Source organism: Grampus griseus (assembly GCF_964374135.1).
Source record: "Grampus griseus genome assembly, chromosome: 17".
Classification (NCBI taxonomy): domain Eukaryota; kingdom Metazoa; phylum Chordata; class Mammalia; order Artiodactyla; family Delphinidae; genus Grampus; species Grampus griseus.
Genome location: NC_139011.1, coordinates 76,864,877 through 76,879,868, shown reverse-complemented (window position 1 = coordinate 76,879,868; position 14,992 = coordinate 76,864,877). Strand labels below are relative to the sequence as shown.

The following is a 14,992-nucleotide window of genomic DNA, read 5'->3' as shown; positions in this document are numbered from 1 at the left end:
TTCTTACCTGGAGCTCAGGTACATTTCACATCAGGTCAAAGGAGACAGGTTAAAGGGGACTGGGTTTGACCCACGTCAGGAAAAGGCACCTGTGACCACACAGATTTACAAAGCAGTCGTTTTGCGTGGTCCCCTCGCCCCACCCTGCCCTGCCAGTAGGAATGATCTTTTGAATTCTGTCTGGATTTTTTTCTTGTGTGTTTGAACTACACTAACGACCTTCCTCTGTCAACAGGCAGTTTGCTGGATTTCCTGAAGAGCGACGAAGGGGGCAAAGTACTGCTTCCAAAGCTGATCGACTTCTCTGCTCAGGTGAAGTATGAAAAAACCGGCATGCCGTAAGTTTGCAAAACCTCCCTATTTCAGACTCGGGATGGAATTGGACTTCCAGGGAGAAGGCCTTTGCGTCGTGTTTCCCAGTAGCGGTGATAACAAAAAGATCTCCCAAAGGATGTGTCTTTGGAGGCGGCGATGGGTGTTGCCCTTGGAATGTGTGTGCGCACGTGTCGAGTGTTGACTTGGATGCCCTTGTCTCCGACCCAGGTCCACCTCTTTATACTTGTATTCATTTCTGCACGAGAGATAGGAACAGCACGACTGAGCTGATCACTTTGCGGGCATTTTGGAGAAGAACTCCACAGGGTGGAAGCACAGCACCTTCCAAGTGCTGCATCTGTGGTGTTTAAGTTACTGATCTAAAGTACTGACGCTTTTAAGTCCTCAGTGTTCCCGACAACAGAGGAACTGTCTTCCTTCCCTCTCTACCCCCTTTCACTCCTTCTTGTTGGGTGTGTCTTTAGGATTCTGAGAAATACTCATTTATAGCATTTCTAGTACTAGCCTAAAAGTTGCAGATTTGTTTAGTTTAGAATCACATGATGTTTTCTGAAGTGTATTTAAGAGGAGAGGGAAGTTACCCAGAAACCCAGCCCTGTGCCTGGCGTCACAAGGAAATGCACATTTGCATGTTGCCAGCTACTGACTTTGCAGGGTTTCGTTGTGTCCGTCAGTCATGTTCAGCGATTTGCTTGTCTCTTGATATTGGTCATGGGTGGTTCATGCTGGGAAGACCACGTACCATAAAGCCCAAAGGAGCATGAGAAGTTTCTAGAAGTTCTGGGAAAGGGGGGTCATTATGGTCTACATTTCTTGTGCCCATTTCTTCCCCAGACCCTCTTTTAAAACTTGGGAAATTGACAAGGCCTTCTTGGGGAGATGAGGCTGAAGGGATGAGTTAGTCCACGGGTAAAGCACTTTGAGGAAGACCCAGAACACATACTGTGCAGCAGAGGGTCCGGGGCAGAGCCGGAGCCCAGCGTCCTGGACTGGAGCTGGTGCCGAGGCTCGGCCACTTGGTAGCTACCGTCAGGAAGCCCTTTGCCTCCTTGTGTCAGTGTATTCGCTCGTCCGAGGGGCACGGTCATTGCTGCTTCAAGGGGATGTGCTGAGGGTTAAAGTCAAAGCTTGGGTCACTCTTGGCACCGATGAACGAGGCCCTCCGCTCGCCCTGTTGGATGCGGGCGTTGAGAGGGTGTGGTAAAGACTCCCCAGAAAGGGAAAGGGGCTGACAGGGGTGTGCAGGAGTGGGGCCCGTGGCCTGGAGGCCTGAGTGGTCATCCCCACCCCAGTCCTAAGGGTCCGATCTGTGCCTACCGTTCTGTAGGGTGGAAATTAGCATGTTGGGGCATGTGCTACACCTGAGTAGGACTTCATCTTGTCATGTGGGCATTTTGTATTTGATTTTGTATAGCTTATCTCATAAAACCTTGACATCTTTGGAGGTTTTAGGTTCAAGTCAAGGCCTCCGTCTCTAGTCTTTAACTTTTAAATTACTTCTGTTACTACAAAGGTTAACTTTTTCTAACAGAAACGAGGTGGGGGGGAAAGTTGCTTTTTAAACCTTTGTAACTCGCGAAGTCAGTTATCACAGAGCCTGGCACTGAGCGTGACTTTCAGGTTGTAGGTTCCAGGAAGGGCCGGGTGACTGCCGGGTACAACATCTAGTTTTAAGTGCAGGAGTGTTGAGTGTCCGTGGAGAGGCCGCTGCACTCAGAAAGGCCCTGGCAGGTGGGGTCGGCACAAAACTCATGGTCTTTACAACAGAATCCGTGTCCTTTCGAGTCTGTCTTTGTTCACTGTGCAAACCTTGCCCAGACTCTTCCCCAGCCCTTCCCTCAAGGGGGAGCGCGTGAGACCTGCTGCCCCTTAATTATCATCTGTTTCATCTGCTTGTGGCTTTTCTTATTATAATACTGGACGGGCCTTGCACCTTGGCAACGAGGGCGGGACCTGTGCGCCCGGTCTCTGTCTGAGATCATATACCACGCACATCTGCTCCCCCGTTCACCATGCCCGCTGCCCCATCCCACTGGGATACCGCCTGTTCCCTTTATGACTGGCAGTAACCAACACTCCTCCGTCTTCATGTGCCTTTCTGAAATGATCTCTATACAAAGAAAGTCATCTCTGAATTTTTTCTCCTTTTCCTCTCCATCCTGTGCCGGTAATTAACATTGTAGCTTTCCCATAGTGAATAACTCAAGAATAGTAAATACGAATAAAGCTGGCCCAAGGTGATACAGGACAGGGACTTCCCTGGTGGTCCAGTGGTTCAGTCTCCGTGCTTCCAATGCAGGGCGCGTGGGTTCGATCCCTGGTGGGGGAACTAAGATTCCACGTGTGTGGTGTGGCAAAAAATAAACAAATAAGAAGGTGACACAGGACACCCACATACCTAATAATCCAGCCTTTCCTACCCCTTTTCTCCACTTGACTATTTAGAGTGGAAGTAGGGTAAAGCAGAAGAATTGGTGAGTCCACGTGGTGTTTGAACGCTAACAATTAGCAGCCTGTAAAATACGTTTACACTTTCCTTTTTCCATTTGCATTGCCAGTAGCATCAGAGATTTGGGAAACTGAGTGTTCACAAGAAACTGTAGTTCAATGCAGCAGGTTTTCGCAACGGGAGACTGAGAGTAGAAAGAAACCAGTCGACTGACTCCCAGCTCCAGAAGAATAAGGAAATGGGGGAGATGGGAGCGGGGAGGGGTATGGGAGGGGCAGCGCTGGGACTTTTCCCAGACTCTCCTCCGGCCTCTTCTTCCCTCTGGCCACCACCTACTTCCCCATGCTCCTTTCCGCTCCCTGTTCTCCCTGAGGGCCCATCGAGACAGGAAGGAGGTGAGGGCACGTGATCGTTCACGTGACAGCTGATTTCATCACTTCCTGTCTCAGGATGAGTTCTGAAAGGCTCTTCGGAGCCCCAGTATAATCTGCACCCCCCAAGCCATGTCTCAGGCCACACCCGCCTTCCTCTCCACTTAATGGAGATTAAGAAATCCCAACTAAAGCAGCCCTATCCAGCGCCTTCCTTCCTGTATTAAATGAAGCCATCTTGGCCTTTTTGCGCTCAAGTAGGAAAATGGCCCCTTTGCAAAGAAAGTTTGATAACTTCAGAGCAGAAAGACTTTGCCTAATTCCCTTCCAGCCCTTGCCTCATGTGAGAGAAGAAAAATGAACCTGGAAAGAGGAGGGGGTGAAATCTATGGGAATTCCCTTCAGCAGAGGCAGAAATGGAATCGTAGACTTGTCAAACAGAGAGGAGGAAAAGTGGGAAATTCACAGTTGCAATATGGAAGTCAGATAAATCATGTTGTAATTCAGGCCAGGGAATCAAAGCATTTCTTGGTCTCTGGAGGCAACATCCCTGACGTATAAAAAGTACCAAAAACGAAATGGACAGTTAGGTGTGAGTAAAACCGTAATAAAAACGGGAGAATCAGAGTTGTTATAATCGTGGCAGCAGGTAACATTTCTTGAACTCTTTCTAGATGATAAAACACTTCTGCTTCCGTCATTAAATTGGAGCCCAGCAACCTTGAAAGCATTTATGTTGTTATTGAATACATTTTACAGATGAGGATATATTTTAATACATTTCACCTTGGACTTGCCCAAGGTTACAGAAAAGTGGGTAGAATTGCTGGGCTCCGTCGTGGTTCCTCTGACGGTAGATAGCTGCTTCCTCTGCACCCCGCTGCCACTCTGTGGGCAGAGCTGCCCCTGTGACGATTTTGCACCTGACGCTATGCTGATGCACATTTCCCCCTTTTACGGAGTTTGATTATCAGAATTAATAACGTCTTTAGCACTTTTGTCCCCCCAAAAATCTCTATTACCAAGATGTAGATTTTTCTATCACAAAGTGGTCACGCTCAAGATACAGTTTGCCCCTTAGTGTTAAAGTTTAAGCCACATTTAAGTTGGAAATTGGGAAAGCAAGGCGGGTAGGATACCTCAGTCTACCATCCTGTGATTCTCGGCCAGTTTAGTACAAAGGCCTTTGACATCAGAGCTTCTGGGTCCGCCCTCATTACGGTATCTACTGACCAAGAAAACAGCATATAGCCTGGGGATCCCTTGTAATAACTCTAAGTTGGAACCCACCAGTCTGTTGGCGGTAACTGGGGTCTGAAGTGTCTGGAGGGGGCTGTCCTGGGGAAGTTTCTGGAGTACTTGCCAATGAGTGGGTCTCCTCATTCTGTCTGTAAAGAATCTAAAAGATAAGTTAGGATCTCATTGGCCAGCTCAAGGCTCCCCTCCATACCTCCCCCCACCCACAAATAATGTCATAATGAAGCAACTACCTTATTTTCAAAACCTTTACTGGTATTAACCCCTAATTAATAGTGTCATCACATTTAATCCAGCTAAGCTGGAGGAAGGATCACATCGAAGTGCTGGGTCAGGTTCAGTGGCATGTGGAAACTCAAGTGACAGACTTGGTTTGCGTCTCACCCGGGAGGCTGGGTCCCCTCTCCACCTCATATCTGATCTCCCCTCTTTACACGGGAATTCTCATACGTGACTCTAGGGAGGCCCACGTTCTCAGCTCTTCTTTCAACCACAAGACCCTCCTCCAGGGGAAGCGGCCAGCACTGCAGAGACAGTTAATTCCACAAAATCGCCTGAGCCGGGTCCGCCCTGCTGAGGGGTCACACGGCCATCAGGACACGGTTGGTCCCTCGCTGCGTATCATTGAGCAACCACTGCTTGGAAGCCATTCCCAATGTAAACTGTCTTATAGACATGGTGGTTCTCTCTTTCTACACAATATGAGAAGTATCAGTGTCATTTTGTGAATGGAGCTATTGATGATGTTAATGGTGGAGAAAGCATTGAGCTGAGAGTTGGAAAACCTGCTCCAGCCTGGGGAGCATCATCCCTTTGGCCCTGGGGTCCTCCTCTGTGATAGGGGGTCACCAGTCAGCTTTCCTGTTGCCTCGGCTCTGATGTTCTACGACTAAGAAAATCTCCTCCTACTTAGAATATGTGTCAATTATCCCCTAAAAGTTAAAATGAATGCTTCTGAGTATGTTCAGAGGATGCTGATATAAGATTTTGACATTGCTCTAAATAAAGGAATATGAATGCATCCTATGAATGTAGTACCCGGGCGACAGGCATGTAAATCCTCTATTATCTTTTCTGAATAATGAATTTTATGTCTAAGACTTAAACTTCAGCCATGAAAACTTACAAGATGGACAAATGAAAGTAGAGTTACTGTCAGCATTGCAAAACTGATCGTACGCAGCTTCCTTCTGAAAAATTGGAAGAATAGGAAGCTGTCATTTTAAAATAGCGTAAAGGGCTTCCCTGGTGGCGCAGTGGTTAAGAATCCGCTTGCCAATGCAGGGGACACGGGTTCAAGCCCTGGTCCAGGAAGATCCTACATGCCGTGGAGCAACTAAGCCCGTGCGCCACAACTACTGAACCTGTGCTCTAGAGCCCTTGAGCTACAACTACTGAAGCCCGCGAGCCTAGAGCCCGTGCTCCACAACAAGAGAAGCCACCACGATGAGAAGCCTGGGCACTGCAAGGAAGATTAGCCCCCGCTCGCCACAACTAGAGAAAGCCCGCGCGCAGCAATGAAGACACAACGCAGCCAAAAATTAATTAATTAATTTTGAAATAAAATAAAATAGCGTAAAACAGGAACAGTTTTTTTTTCTGTTAGGCAGTTGGGGTGTCTGGCATATTTAAACAGAGGAACCACGACTGGTTGTTTAACATAGCAGAAAAGGCAGAAGAAGTTATTCTTGCTTTAATTTTGACTGGAAACCTTTCTAGCACCAATAGGAAGCTTTCAGCTCATGTCCAGGGGGAGGTGGTGGGACTTCTGGTCTACGTGCCAGCCCTGCCTCTTATCTGGGAATGATTTTATCCAGGCGCGGCGATTTCTGGTCAGCATGACTGTAAGTCACAAAATAATTTCCTCTTCAAATACTCATCTTGGAAGCCTGCAAGGCTAGAACCAAAGTAGTTTAGGAGCAGGCAGGGCTCGTTACCAGATGCTCTTTTTTTTTTTTTTTTTTTTTTTTGCGGTACGCGGGCCTCTCACTGCTGTGGCCTCTCCAGTCGCGGAGCACAGGCTCAGCGGCCATGGCTCACGGGCCCAGCCGCTCCGCGGCATGTGGGATCCTCCCGGACCGGGGTACGAACCCACGTCCCCTGCATCGGCAGGCGGACTCTCAACCACTGCGCCACCAGGGAAGCCCCACCAGCTGCTCGTTTTTAAACGTGGACGTGAACGCACCGGGGTGGGGGCTGCAGAGTCAATTCAGTTGCTCTTTGTCTTCAGCGCCTGGCTCGCACTCTCCGTGCTCCCCTCACCCTCTCGGAACCCCCCCCCCCTTTTCACCACAACGCGTGCTGCGCACAGCCAGGCGTGTGCCAGGGACAGGATGAGCAAGGCGCATGCCTGCCTCAGGGAGCTTATGGCTTGGTGCAGGAGGAGAAGTAGCGGGGAGGCAGCGGGCAGCGCGCTGCGGACATGGCCGGGGCGGAGCGGGCCGCGCTGCCGGCTGCCTTCGGAGCCCGAGGCGCAGGGTGGAAGCCAAGCGTGGCGGGGGCGGCAGGAGGGCAGGCCTCCTGGGCGGTGAGCCTCGGAGACAGGGCCAGCCCTGCCAGGCCGGGCAGGGGCGGATGTGGGGAGGCGCCTGTGGCTGAGGGAACTTGGCGCTAAGGGCGCAGGAGACGGGTGGCGGGGAGTGGGGCCCTGAGCGCTAGACGCGGACGTTAAGGAAAAGCGGAAGCGCTGGCAAGCCCTGGGTTCCGTGGGAGGGGCAGCGAAGTGCTTGGTAGGTGACCGAGGAGATGTATGTACTGGAGAAAAGCGAAAACTGATGATACTCAGCAGACGGCCTCTCGGGAGTTATACTTTACCTTTGAGGAGCCCGAGGGTGCTGTTTGCCTCTACCGTAACGTGCACTTGGGCCTCCCCGCTGGCCTCTGACCGACCCCCGACCGAAGTGTCCGCTGTGTTTCGTAAACCTGAGGCCGGGAACGGTGGAAGGAGGGGGCGGGGGCGTGTCTGTGCTCCAACCAAGCTCATCTTTAAAGGCAACACCGTGTCGTGGGCAGGAACCATCCTGAAGCTTTTCCAGCAGAGCTAGATTTCTCAGCACCCCGGCCTCCTCCCCACCCCCGTGTCCCCAAACCAAAGAGCACTTTGGCCTGGGAGCCTGAGACCTGAAGAGGCTGAGTCCGGAGAGAACTGAGCCCCCCACCCGGAGGCTGCCCCGCGTTGCCCAGGAGGCGGCTGTGGGAGCCGAGGCGCGAAGGCGGGCAGCTCGCTTCTCATCCTGGGAGCGATGGGGCCCGTGAACGTCTAAGCAGGAAGGCGATGTGCTGAAATCCGCACGCCCTGCGTTGCCCCGGGCACAGCAGTTTAGAGGAGGGACCGCGGCTGGAGCCCGGGTTCCCGGGAGGGGGGTGGGCCGAACGGAGCCCCGCCCATCTCAGGTGTGCGGGAGCGGAAAGCGAAGGCGACGCCCGGTGTCTGGATGGGCAGCTGAGCGCCTGGCCCCGTGGACGCCGGGATTGGGGGCCGCTGGGGTCGGTTTTGCTGTGGGGATTGAAGTGTGGGACACCCAGCTGGACATGTCCCATTGGGCCAGGGACTTCACTGCGGTGCCTGGGCTTGGAAGCGCGGCGCGAGCTGAGAGGCCCCAACTCCTTCCCCGCTGTCACTCTGACCCAAGTCGAACACTGTCTCAGGACGAATGACCTTGTAGCTGCCGAACTAGCCTTGGGCTTCAGCTCTGCTTCTTCCAGAGCCCGTCTGTCACACAGCAGCCAGAGAGCTGCTCTAAGACCTCTTTTTTTTTTAAATTTTATTTATTTAGTTTTGGCTGTGTTGGGTCTTCGTTGCTGCGCACGGGCTTTCTCTAGTTGCGGTGAGCGGGGCTACTCTTCGTTGCGGTGCGCGGGCTTCTCATTGCGGTGGCTTCTCTTGCTGCGGAGCACGGGCTCTAGGCGCGCAGCTTCAGTAGTTGTGGCTCGTGGGCTCTAAAGCACAGGCTCAGTAGTTGTGGCATATGGGCTTCAATAGTTGTGGCCTGCAGTCTTCAGTAGTTGTGGCTCGTGGGCTTCAGTACTTGTGGCTCGTGGGCTCTAGAGCGCAGGCTCAGTAGTTGTGGCTCATGGGCTTCAGTAGTTGTGGCTCACGGGCTTCAGTGGTTGTGGCTCACAGGCTTCAGCAGTTGTGGCTCACGGGCTTCAGTAGTTGTGGCTCACGGACTCTAGAGCGCAGACTCAGTAGTTGTGGCTCGTGGGCTTCGGTAGTTGTGGCTCGCGGGCTCAGTAGTTGTAGCTCGCAGACTCTAGAGAGCAGACTCAGTAGTTGTGGCGCACGGGCTTCGTTGCTCCGCGGCATGTGGGATCTTCCCGGTCCAGGGCTCGAACCCGTGTCCCCTGCCTTGGCAGGCGGATTCTCAACCACTGCGCCACCAGGGAGCCCTAAGACCTAAGTCTTAACTCTCTAATACAGTCTGATAGGTCAAACTTCATATTTCCTTGCTGTAATTTGTGTTTCTTTAATATAGATGAGGTCATGCATCTTTGCCTATATTCCTGCTTTGTTTGCAGTTTATTTTTCTGGGAACTGTTTCTTTAAGCTTTTTACCCATTTTTTGTTATTGGTTCATCATTATCCATCCCTTCTAATTATCCTTTTCATTACACATTAGGTTTGCACCGTATGTGCTGTTTTGTAGGTATTGAACTGAATATTACAGCTTTTCATTTTATCGAAAACCCTCCATAAACGTGTATGTACCTATTACAATATAATATTCTATTCCTGTGACTGTATCGTGATTTCCTTACCATTCCCTGGTAGATGAACATTTGGAGAATCTCTACTGTTTCACTAATGTAAGTAACAATACAAAACATTTCTGTGGAGAAAACTTTACTTTCTGCGTGTATGTCCTTAGGCCCCAGTAGCCAGATAAGAGGTCAGAGTAGGAATGTTTCTGAGTCACTTGGCAGTCACAGCTTGTTTTCTCCGAGCAGAATTGCACGTTTGTGCCCAGTGACTTGTTCCTCAGCTGGAGGTGTGTGGGGCGTACCCAGTCAGGCCACATTCCTCCTCAGAGGCAGCACTGATCCAGCCATCACACATCCTCTCTCCTGCAAAAGACTGGACAGAAGTGCCAATGGCTTTCCTCTTGTTTCTCCATCCCCAGCATAAGTTGAGAACATTCTGCTTCCTTCTTCTCCTTCCAGGGTGATAAGCATGGTTCGTTAGCTGCACATCAGGGGTAGGTCATCTAAATATTTATTTATTTGGCTGCACTGGGGTCTTTGTTGCGGCACACAGATCTTTAGTTGCAGCATACGAACTCTTAGTTGCAGCATGCATGCGGGGTCTAGTTCCCTGACCAGGGATCATACCTGGGCCCCCTTCATCAGGAGCACTTAGTCTTAGCCACTGGACCACCAGGGATATCCAGGGGTAGGTCATCTAGATGACAGTAGTAGCAGTGAAATTGATGCAGAAGAGGGGAGAATAAGCAAAGGAGATTTCTAATCTTAGTGTAGGTTCTTGACTGCCCTGTCCTGGGGGTACAGAGTGGGGAGTCCTCTCCCTGACTGGCGGGGCGCATCCCTTTAACAGCCTCAGGCAGCCGGTATCAGGGAGCCCCGTCAGCGGATGCAGAGTCTGGATCCAGCTTCTCCTAAGGGTGGCGGCAGCCGCTCAGCAGAGGGGAAGCAGTGTGCCTGAGGCTGCATTCGGACACCTGTGGGCAGCCTCCCACCTACAGCTCCTCAGCTCTGAGAGAGCAGCCCTTCTGTCAGTTCACCGTGATGAACCAGGTCTGGATGTGGGTCTTCTTGTTATGAATAGTAGTGGTATTAATATTAGTCATAGTGATCGTTCATCTCCATCATGCACTGAGCAGCCTTGCATTCTCCTTTTCAGTCTCATCTGGACTCTACCAGGTTGACGCTATTCTTATCACCACTTTGCAGAGTGGAAAACTTGAGATTTTGAGAAGAAACTTGCCCCCATTTTGTATAAAATCCAAGATGACTCATTGTAAGTCTCTGATCCACAGTCACAAGTGTCCAACTGTCTTCTGAGGCATCATTGGTCTACTTCCTTCTAATCTCTACTTGTGTGTTCACGTCAAGGCTGGGTTTATTTGAGGGTGGACTGAGGAGTGGCCCGGGGTGGAAGTGATGCGGGAGGAGGCCTTGACCACTGCCTAGTGTGGTTTGGTCCCCCAGGTGTGCATGGGCATCCCCACGCAGGGTGCCCGAAGCGTTTCCTTGGTCGTCAGCACACTGCGCAGGGGCGGGTGATGGGCGTCGCCCGCTCTCCCTGTGGCCGGCAGCCTTTACCACCTCTGCTCCTGCTATCCTACAACTGGAAGCGCCCAGTTTTATTTTTCAGTTGTGATAAAATACACATAACATACATTTCATCCATTTTTTAGTGCACGGTTCGGTGGCATGAAGGACATCCATGTTGTTGTGCGGTCATCACCACCAGCATCTCCAGAACCCTTCTCATCTTGCAGAACTGACACTGTGCACCCGTTAGGTCCCCATCCTCCCTCCCACCAGCCCTTGGCAACCACCATTCTGCTGTCTGTCTCTGTGAATCTGATACTCCAAGTACCTCGTATGAGTGCAATCGTACAGTATTTGCCCTTTTGCGACTGGTTTATTTCTCTTAGCATATTGTCCTTAAAGTCCATCGATGTTGTAGCCTGTGTTAGAATTCCATTCCTTTTTATGGCTGAATAATATGCCATTGCTTGCAGAGACCACATGTTGGTTTTTTTGTTCATCCATTGATGGACACTTGAGTTGTTTCCACTTTCTGCTTTTGTGAATAATGCTCTTATGAACAGGGGTGTGCAAATATCTGTTAGTGTACAAGTGTGTACTTTCGGTTGTTTGGGCTATGCACCCAGTGGTGGAATTGATGGGTCACATGGTAATCCGATGTTGAATTTTTTGAGAATCACTCATTCTGGTCTCCACAGTGGCTGCACCAGTTTACATTCCCACCAGCAGTGCACGAGGGTGCTAATTTCTCCACTTCCTCAACAACACTGTTTATTTTCTGGTTTTTTGCTTTGTTTGTTTGTTTGTTTCTATAACAGCCATCCTAATGGATGTGAGCTGGTCCAATAAGTTTTTGCAAGAGAAAGTCTATGAGAATTAGTTGACAAATGGTTCTTCCTTTGCCGCTAATGAAGGTAAACCTCTTTCATGGAAACTTACTGGTTTAAATATGATTATTCAGTGCAGTTTTCTATGTGGAAATCATGTCTCCCCGAGACTCCGTGGGTCCTTGCATGCTTTTGGATTGATTGAATTTTGATCCGTCACAAAAGCCTCACCAGCCCTAAGTTTGTACGTGTCAAGCTCTGCCCTCATCTTTCAGCTATGAAGGTATTACAGATTGCACACTTTAACATGGCCACTTTTTAAATGATCTAGTTATTATTTCTCCTTTATCTCCTTTTTCCTGATGTCAGCTTGCAAACATTCTACTATTTGTAGCTCTTTTTATTTATTTATTTTTTTTGCGGTACACGGGCTTCTCACTGTTGCGGCCTCTCCCGTTGCGGAGCACAGGTTCCGGATGCACAGGCCCAGCGGCCATGGCTCACGGGCCCAGCCGCTCCGCGGCATGCGGGATCTTCCCGGACCGGGGCACGAACCCGCGTTCCCCGCATCGGCAGGCGGACTCTCAACCACTGCGCCACCAGGGAAGCCCATGTTTGTAGCTCTTTTTAAAGGAAGAAGCTAGTATAGATAAATAGTTAAGAGCACAAGGAGGTGGGACCAGCCAGATTTGGATTCAAATCCAAGTCTATCTAGGAAAAATGTTTACTTCTCCAAGACTCAGCTTTCTCATCTTTACTGTGAATATTGGCTACTTTCATAGGCTTGTTTTAGGGCACATAAATGCCTGGCAAGATGCCTGGGCCGGGTAACAGCCAGTACGTGGTAGCTGTCATCATCGTCATCGTCACTGTCATCACCACCATCACCACCACCATCGTCATCAAAGCAGTAAGCTCCATTATTTCTTAGAAGTTTTGCTTTGAAAAGAGGAATAAAGAAGAATATTTTAATAACCCAACAAAGCTAAAACATACTAGGAAATTTGACCTCCAAACATAGCAAGGAACGAGCTCTATGCCACCCCCTCCTCTATACAAATAACGGATTAAAGAGTGTAGGGATCCAGCATGGAGGAGCAATGAATATTAATAGATAGAAAAGTACGTCTATAGAAACTACCAAGTACTGCAAAACAAAGGCTATCATATTTGGAGTACCGAGGAGGTGTGTTCTTACTTTAAACTCCCTGGGTTTTTTTACATTTTATTTTTGTGTTGTAATTAAATGGTCTTTTTAGGTCCGTTTGGGATTGACCCCAGGGGTGATAGAGAGGACCTTTCAGAGAGGCTTGAGACCCCATCAGAGACACTGTAGGTTTAAGCCATTTGTTTGGTTCCAACTTATTACTCTTAGCATTATTATTATTTTGTAAGCTTCCTAAGGCTTTTGAAAGTAATTGATTATTTGAACTCTACTTTCCCCAAGTGTAGGAAGGAAATACGTAGCTAGAGAGTGAGGCAAACAGTGCCTCGTGGAACACGTAGAACCACAAGAAAAACAAAATTCAGTCTTTCCTGCTTTCTGGCAGGTTTCTTGTTCAATCTCTCTCACTGCTTGTCTAAGTGACGAATGTTTTCCAACTGGCCAATTCTAAGACAGATTGGGTTTTCGGTTCCAGTTTCTCATTCAGGCTGGAATTTCCTGGGGCAGATTTTAGCTTTGCTTGAGAGATCACATCGAGTCCCTCAATTAGGTTCCTTTATGCCTTTCTTCCCTCCGTCATCTGACTCACATGTGGGTTCTTCTCATTAAAATTTTAAAAATCACTCACTAAGCAAGATAGCCTGTCACTTGCCCATTTCTCAGAACAGCGGTAGGAATTCGGGTGAACACAGAACGCTAAAGCAAGACTCACACGGCAAGGTCATCCATGCAAACACTCCGTGGTGTGTCCAGAGCATCCTTCGTGGTCCTTGGTGACACCTGCGGGGTCCGTGCACTGAGCGCATGCATGGGAACAGGCTTGTTGTTCAGAGCCTCAGCCCCGGATGGAGGGAGCCTGCTGGAGGCTGGGGCAGGCTGGGTGGAATGCCGGGCCCACAGCTTTAATTGGGCTTCTGGGAAAAACAGAAAAAGATGCGTGACCTCTGTGGCCATTGCTAGCAGGGAAAGTCACTTGCAAGGAGGATTATTTGAGTCTCCTTGGTCTGTAAAACTTGATTGAGATTTCTTCTCCAGCATTGTATTCCACATAAAAGAAGTCTGTCTTGTATATACCCAACGGGCGTTGGTGTTAGGTATTTCCTGCCCCAAGCATCGCCATCCTGCAAGCCCCAGATGGTCCCTGGCAACTCCCTTCTCAGTAAATATATTTGATGACCAGAGAGGAGGGTCCTGGGTTGCCTTCCTCAGGGCAGTGCGGCAGGGGTGTGTGCAGATGTCTGCGGAGGCCGCTCCCAGGGTCTCATCTGGGGAACGGGAACACAGACTTTCTACTTCAACGTGGATATTGGAGAGGGAACTTAAAGGAGTATGCTCACCTCGGATGCTTCTGGAAACTTTGTTCTGGTTAACGTTTCTGACCTCATACCCCAGGAAATACCCATCTGCAAAGCATTCTGCGTTCTGTCGCCACCCTGCCCATCACAGGTGTGTGCATATGTAAGTGTGCGTGTTGGGGGGTTGGGTAGAAAATGATAGGCAGAGGAAGCAGAAGGATAATGCTTTATGGAATGCTGGGCTCTGAGAACTTCCCAGAAGTTTGTATGTATCTGCGTGGTGTGTATGCATGTGGGTGGGTGTAATATCACGTGTGTGGATACTGACGTACTGAACAATAGACACACACTGGCAACACTGCCATAGAGAGGGAGCGTCCGTGGTGATCCTCCGAGGTGCCCCACCAGCTGGGGATCTCAGATGCCGGGGACGGATGCCGTGCACCCACCAACCGGTGAGGCTGGGTCTCTTCCCCTTGGAGGAGGCAGTGCCTGTGGGTCCCTGAGGGTGCGTCTGTGGGAAGGTTGGCGTGTCGCCTTCACACCAGCAGTGGGAGAGGCAGAATCCCCAGTATTTGGGGTCAGTGTCCTCTGTGGTCACACGTGTGTTTCCAGCCCTTCAGGTCCCCAGCTGGGAAGCTGATTGGTGGGCGCCCGATGGTCATGCCTTTCCTTCTCACAGCACATTTGAAAGACCTCCCTGGAGGATGGCCATGAGGCTGGGGGGTGGCTTATTTCGCACCTGAAAAGATGAGGTTGGCCTCTAACTCAGAAAACATCATTTTTTTAAAAAAAATTATTTATTTATTTTTGGCTGTGTTGGGTCTTCGTTGCTGTGCACGGGCTTTCTCTAGTTGCAGCGAGTGGGGTATACTCTTGGTTGCAGTGTGTGGGCTTCTCATTGTGGTGGCTTCTCTTGTTGTGGAGCACAGGCTCTAGGCACGCGGGCTTCAGTAGTTGTGGCACATGGGCTCAGTGGCTGTGGCTCGCGGGCTCTAGAGCGCAGGCTCAGTAGTTGCGGCGCACAGGCTTAGTTGCTCCGCAGCATGTGGGATCTTCCC

At 50.1% G+C, this 14,992-nt stretch overlaps 1 protein-coding gene across 1 annotated transcript in view; it reads left to right on the top strand.

Moving 5' to 3' along the window:
- LYN (LYN proto-oncogene, Src family tyrosine kinase) overlaps positions 1-14,992 on the top strand; it is a 111,818-nt gene that overhangs the window by 78,416 nt on the left and 18,410 nt on the right. Inside the window, exon 10 of the mRNA XM_082674792.1 lies at positions 236-312. Coding sequence (XP_082530918.1) covers positions 236-312 — 77 coding nt within the window. The remainder of the gene's footprint in view (positions 1-235; positions 313-14,992) is intronic.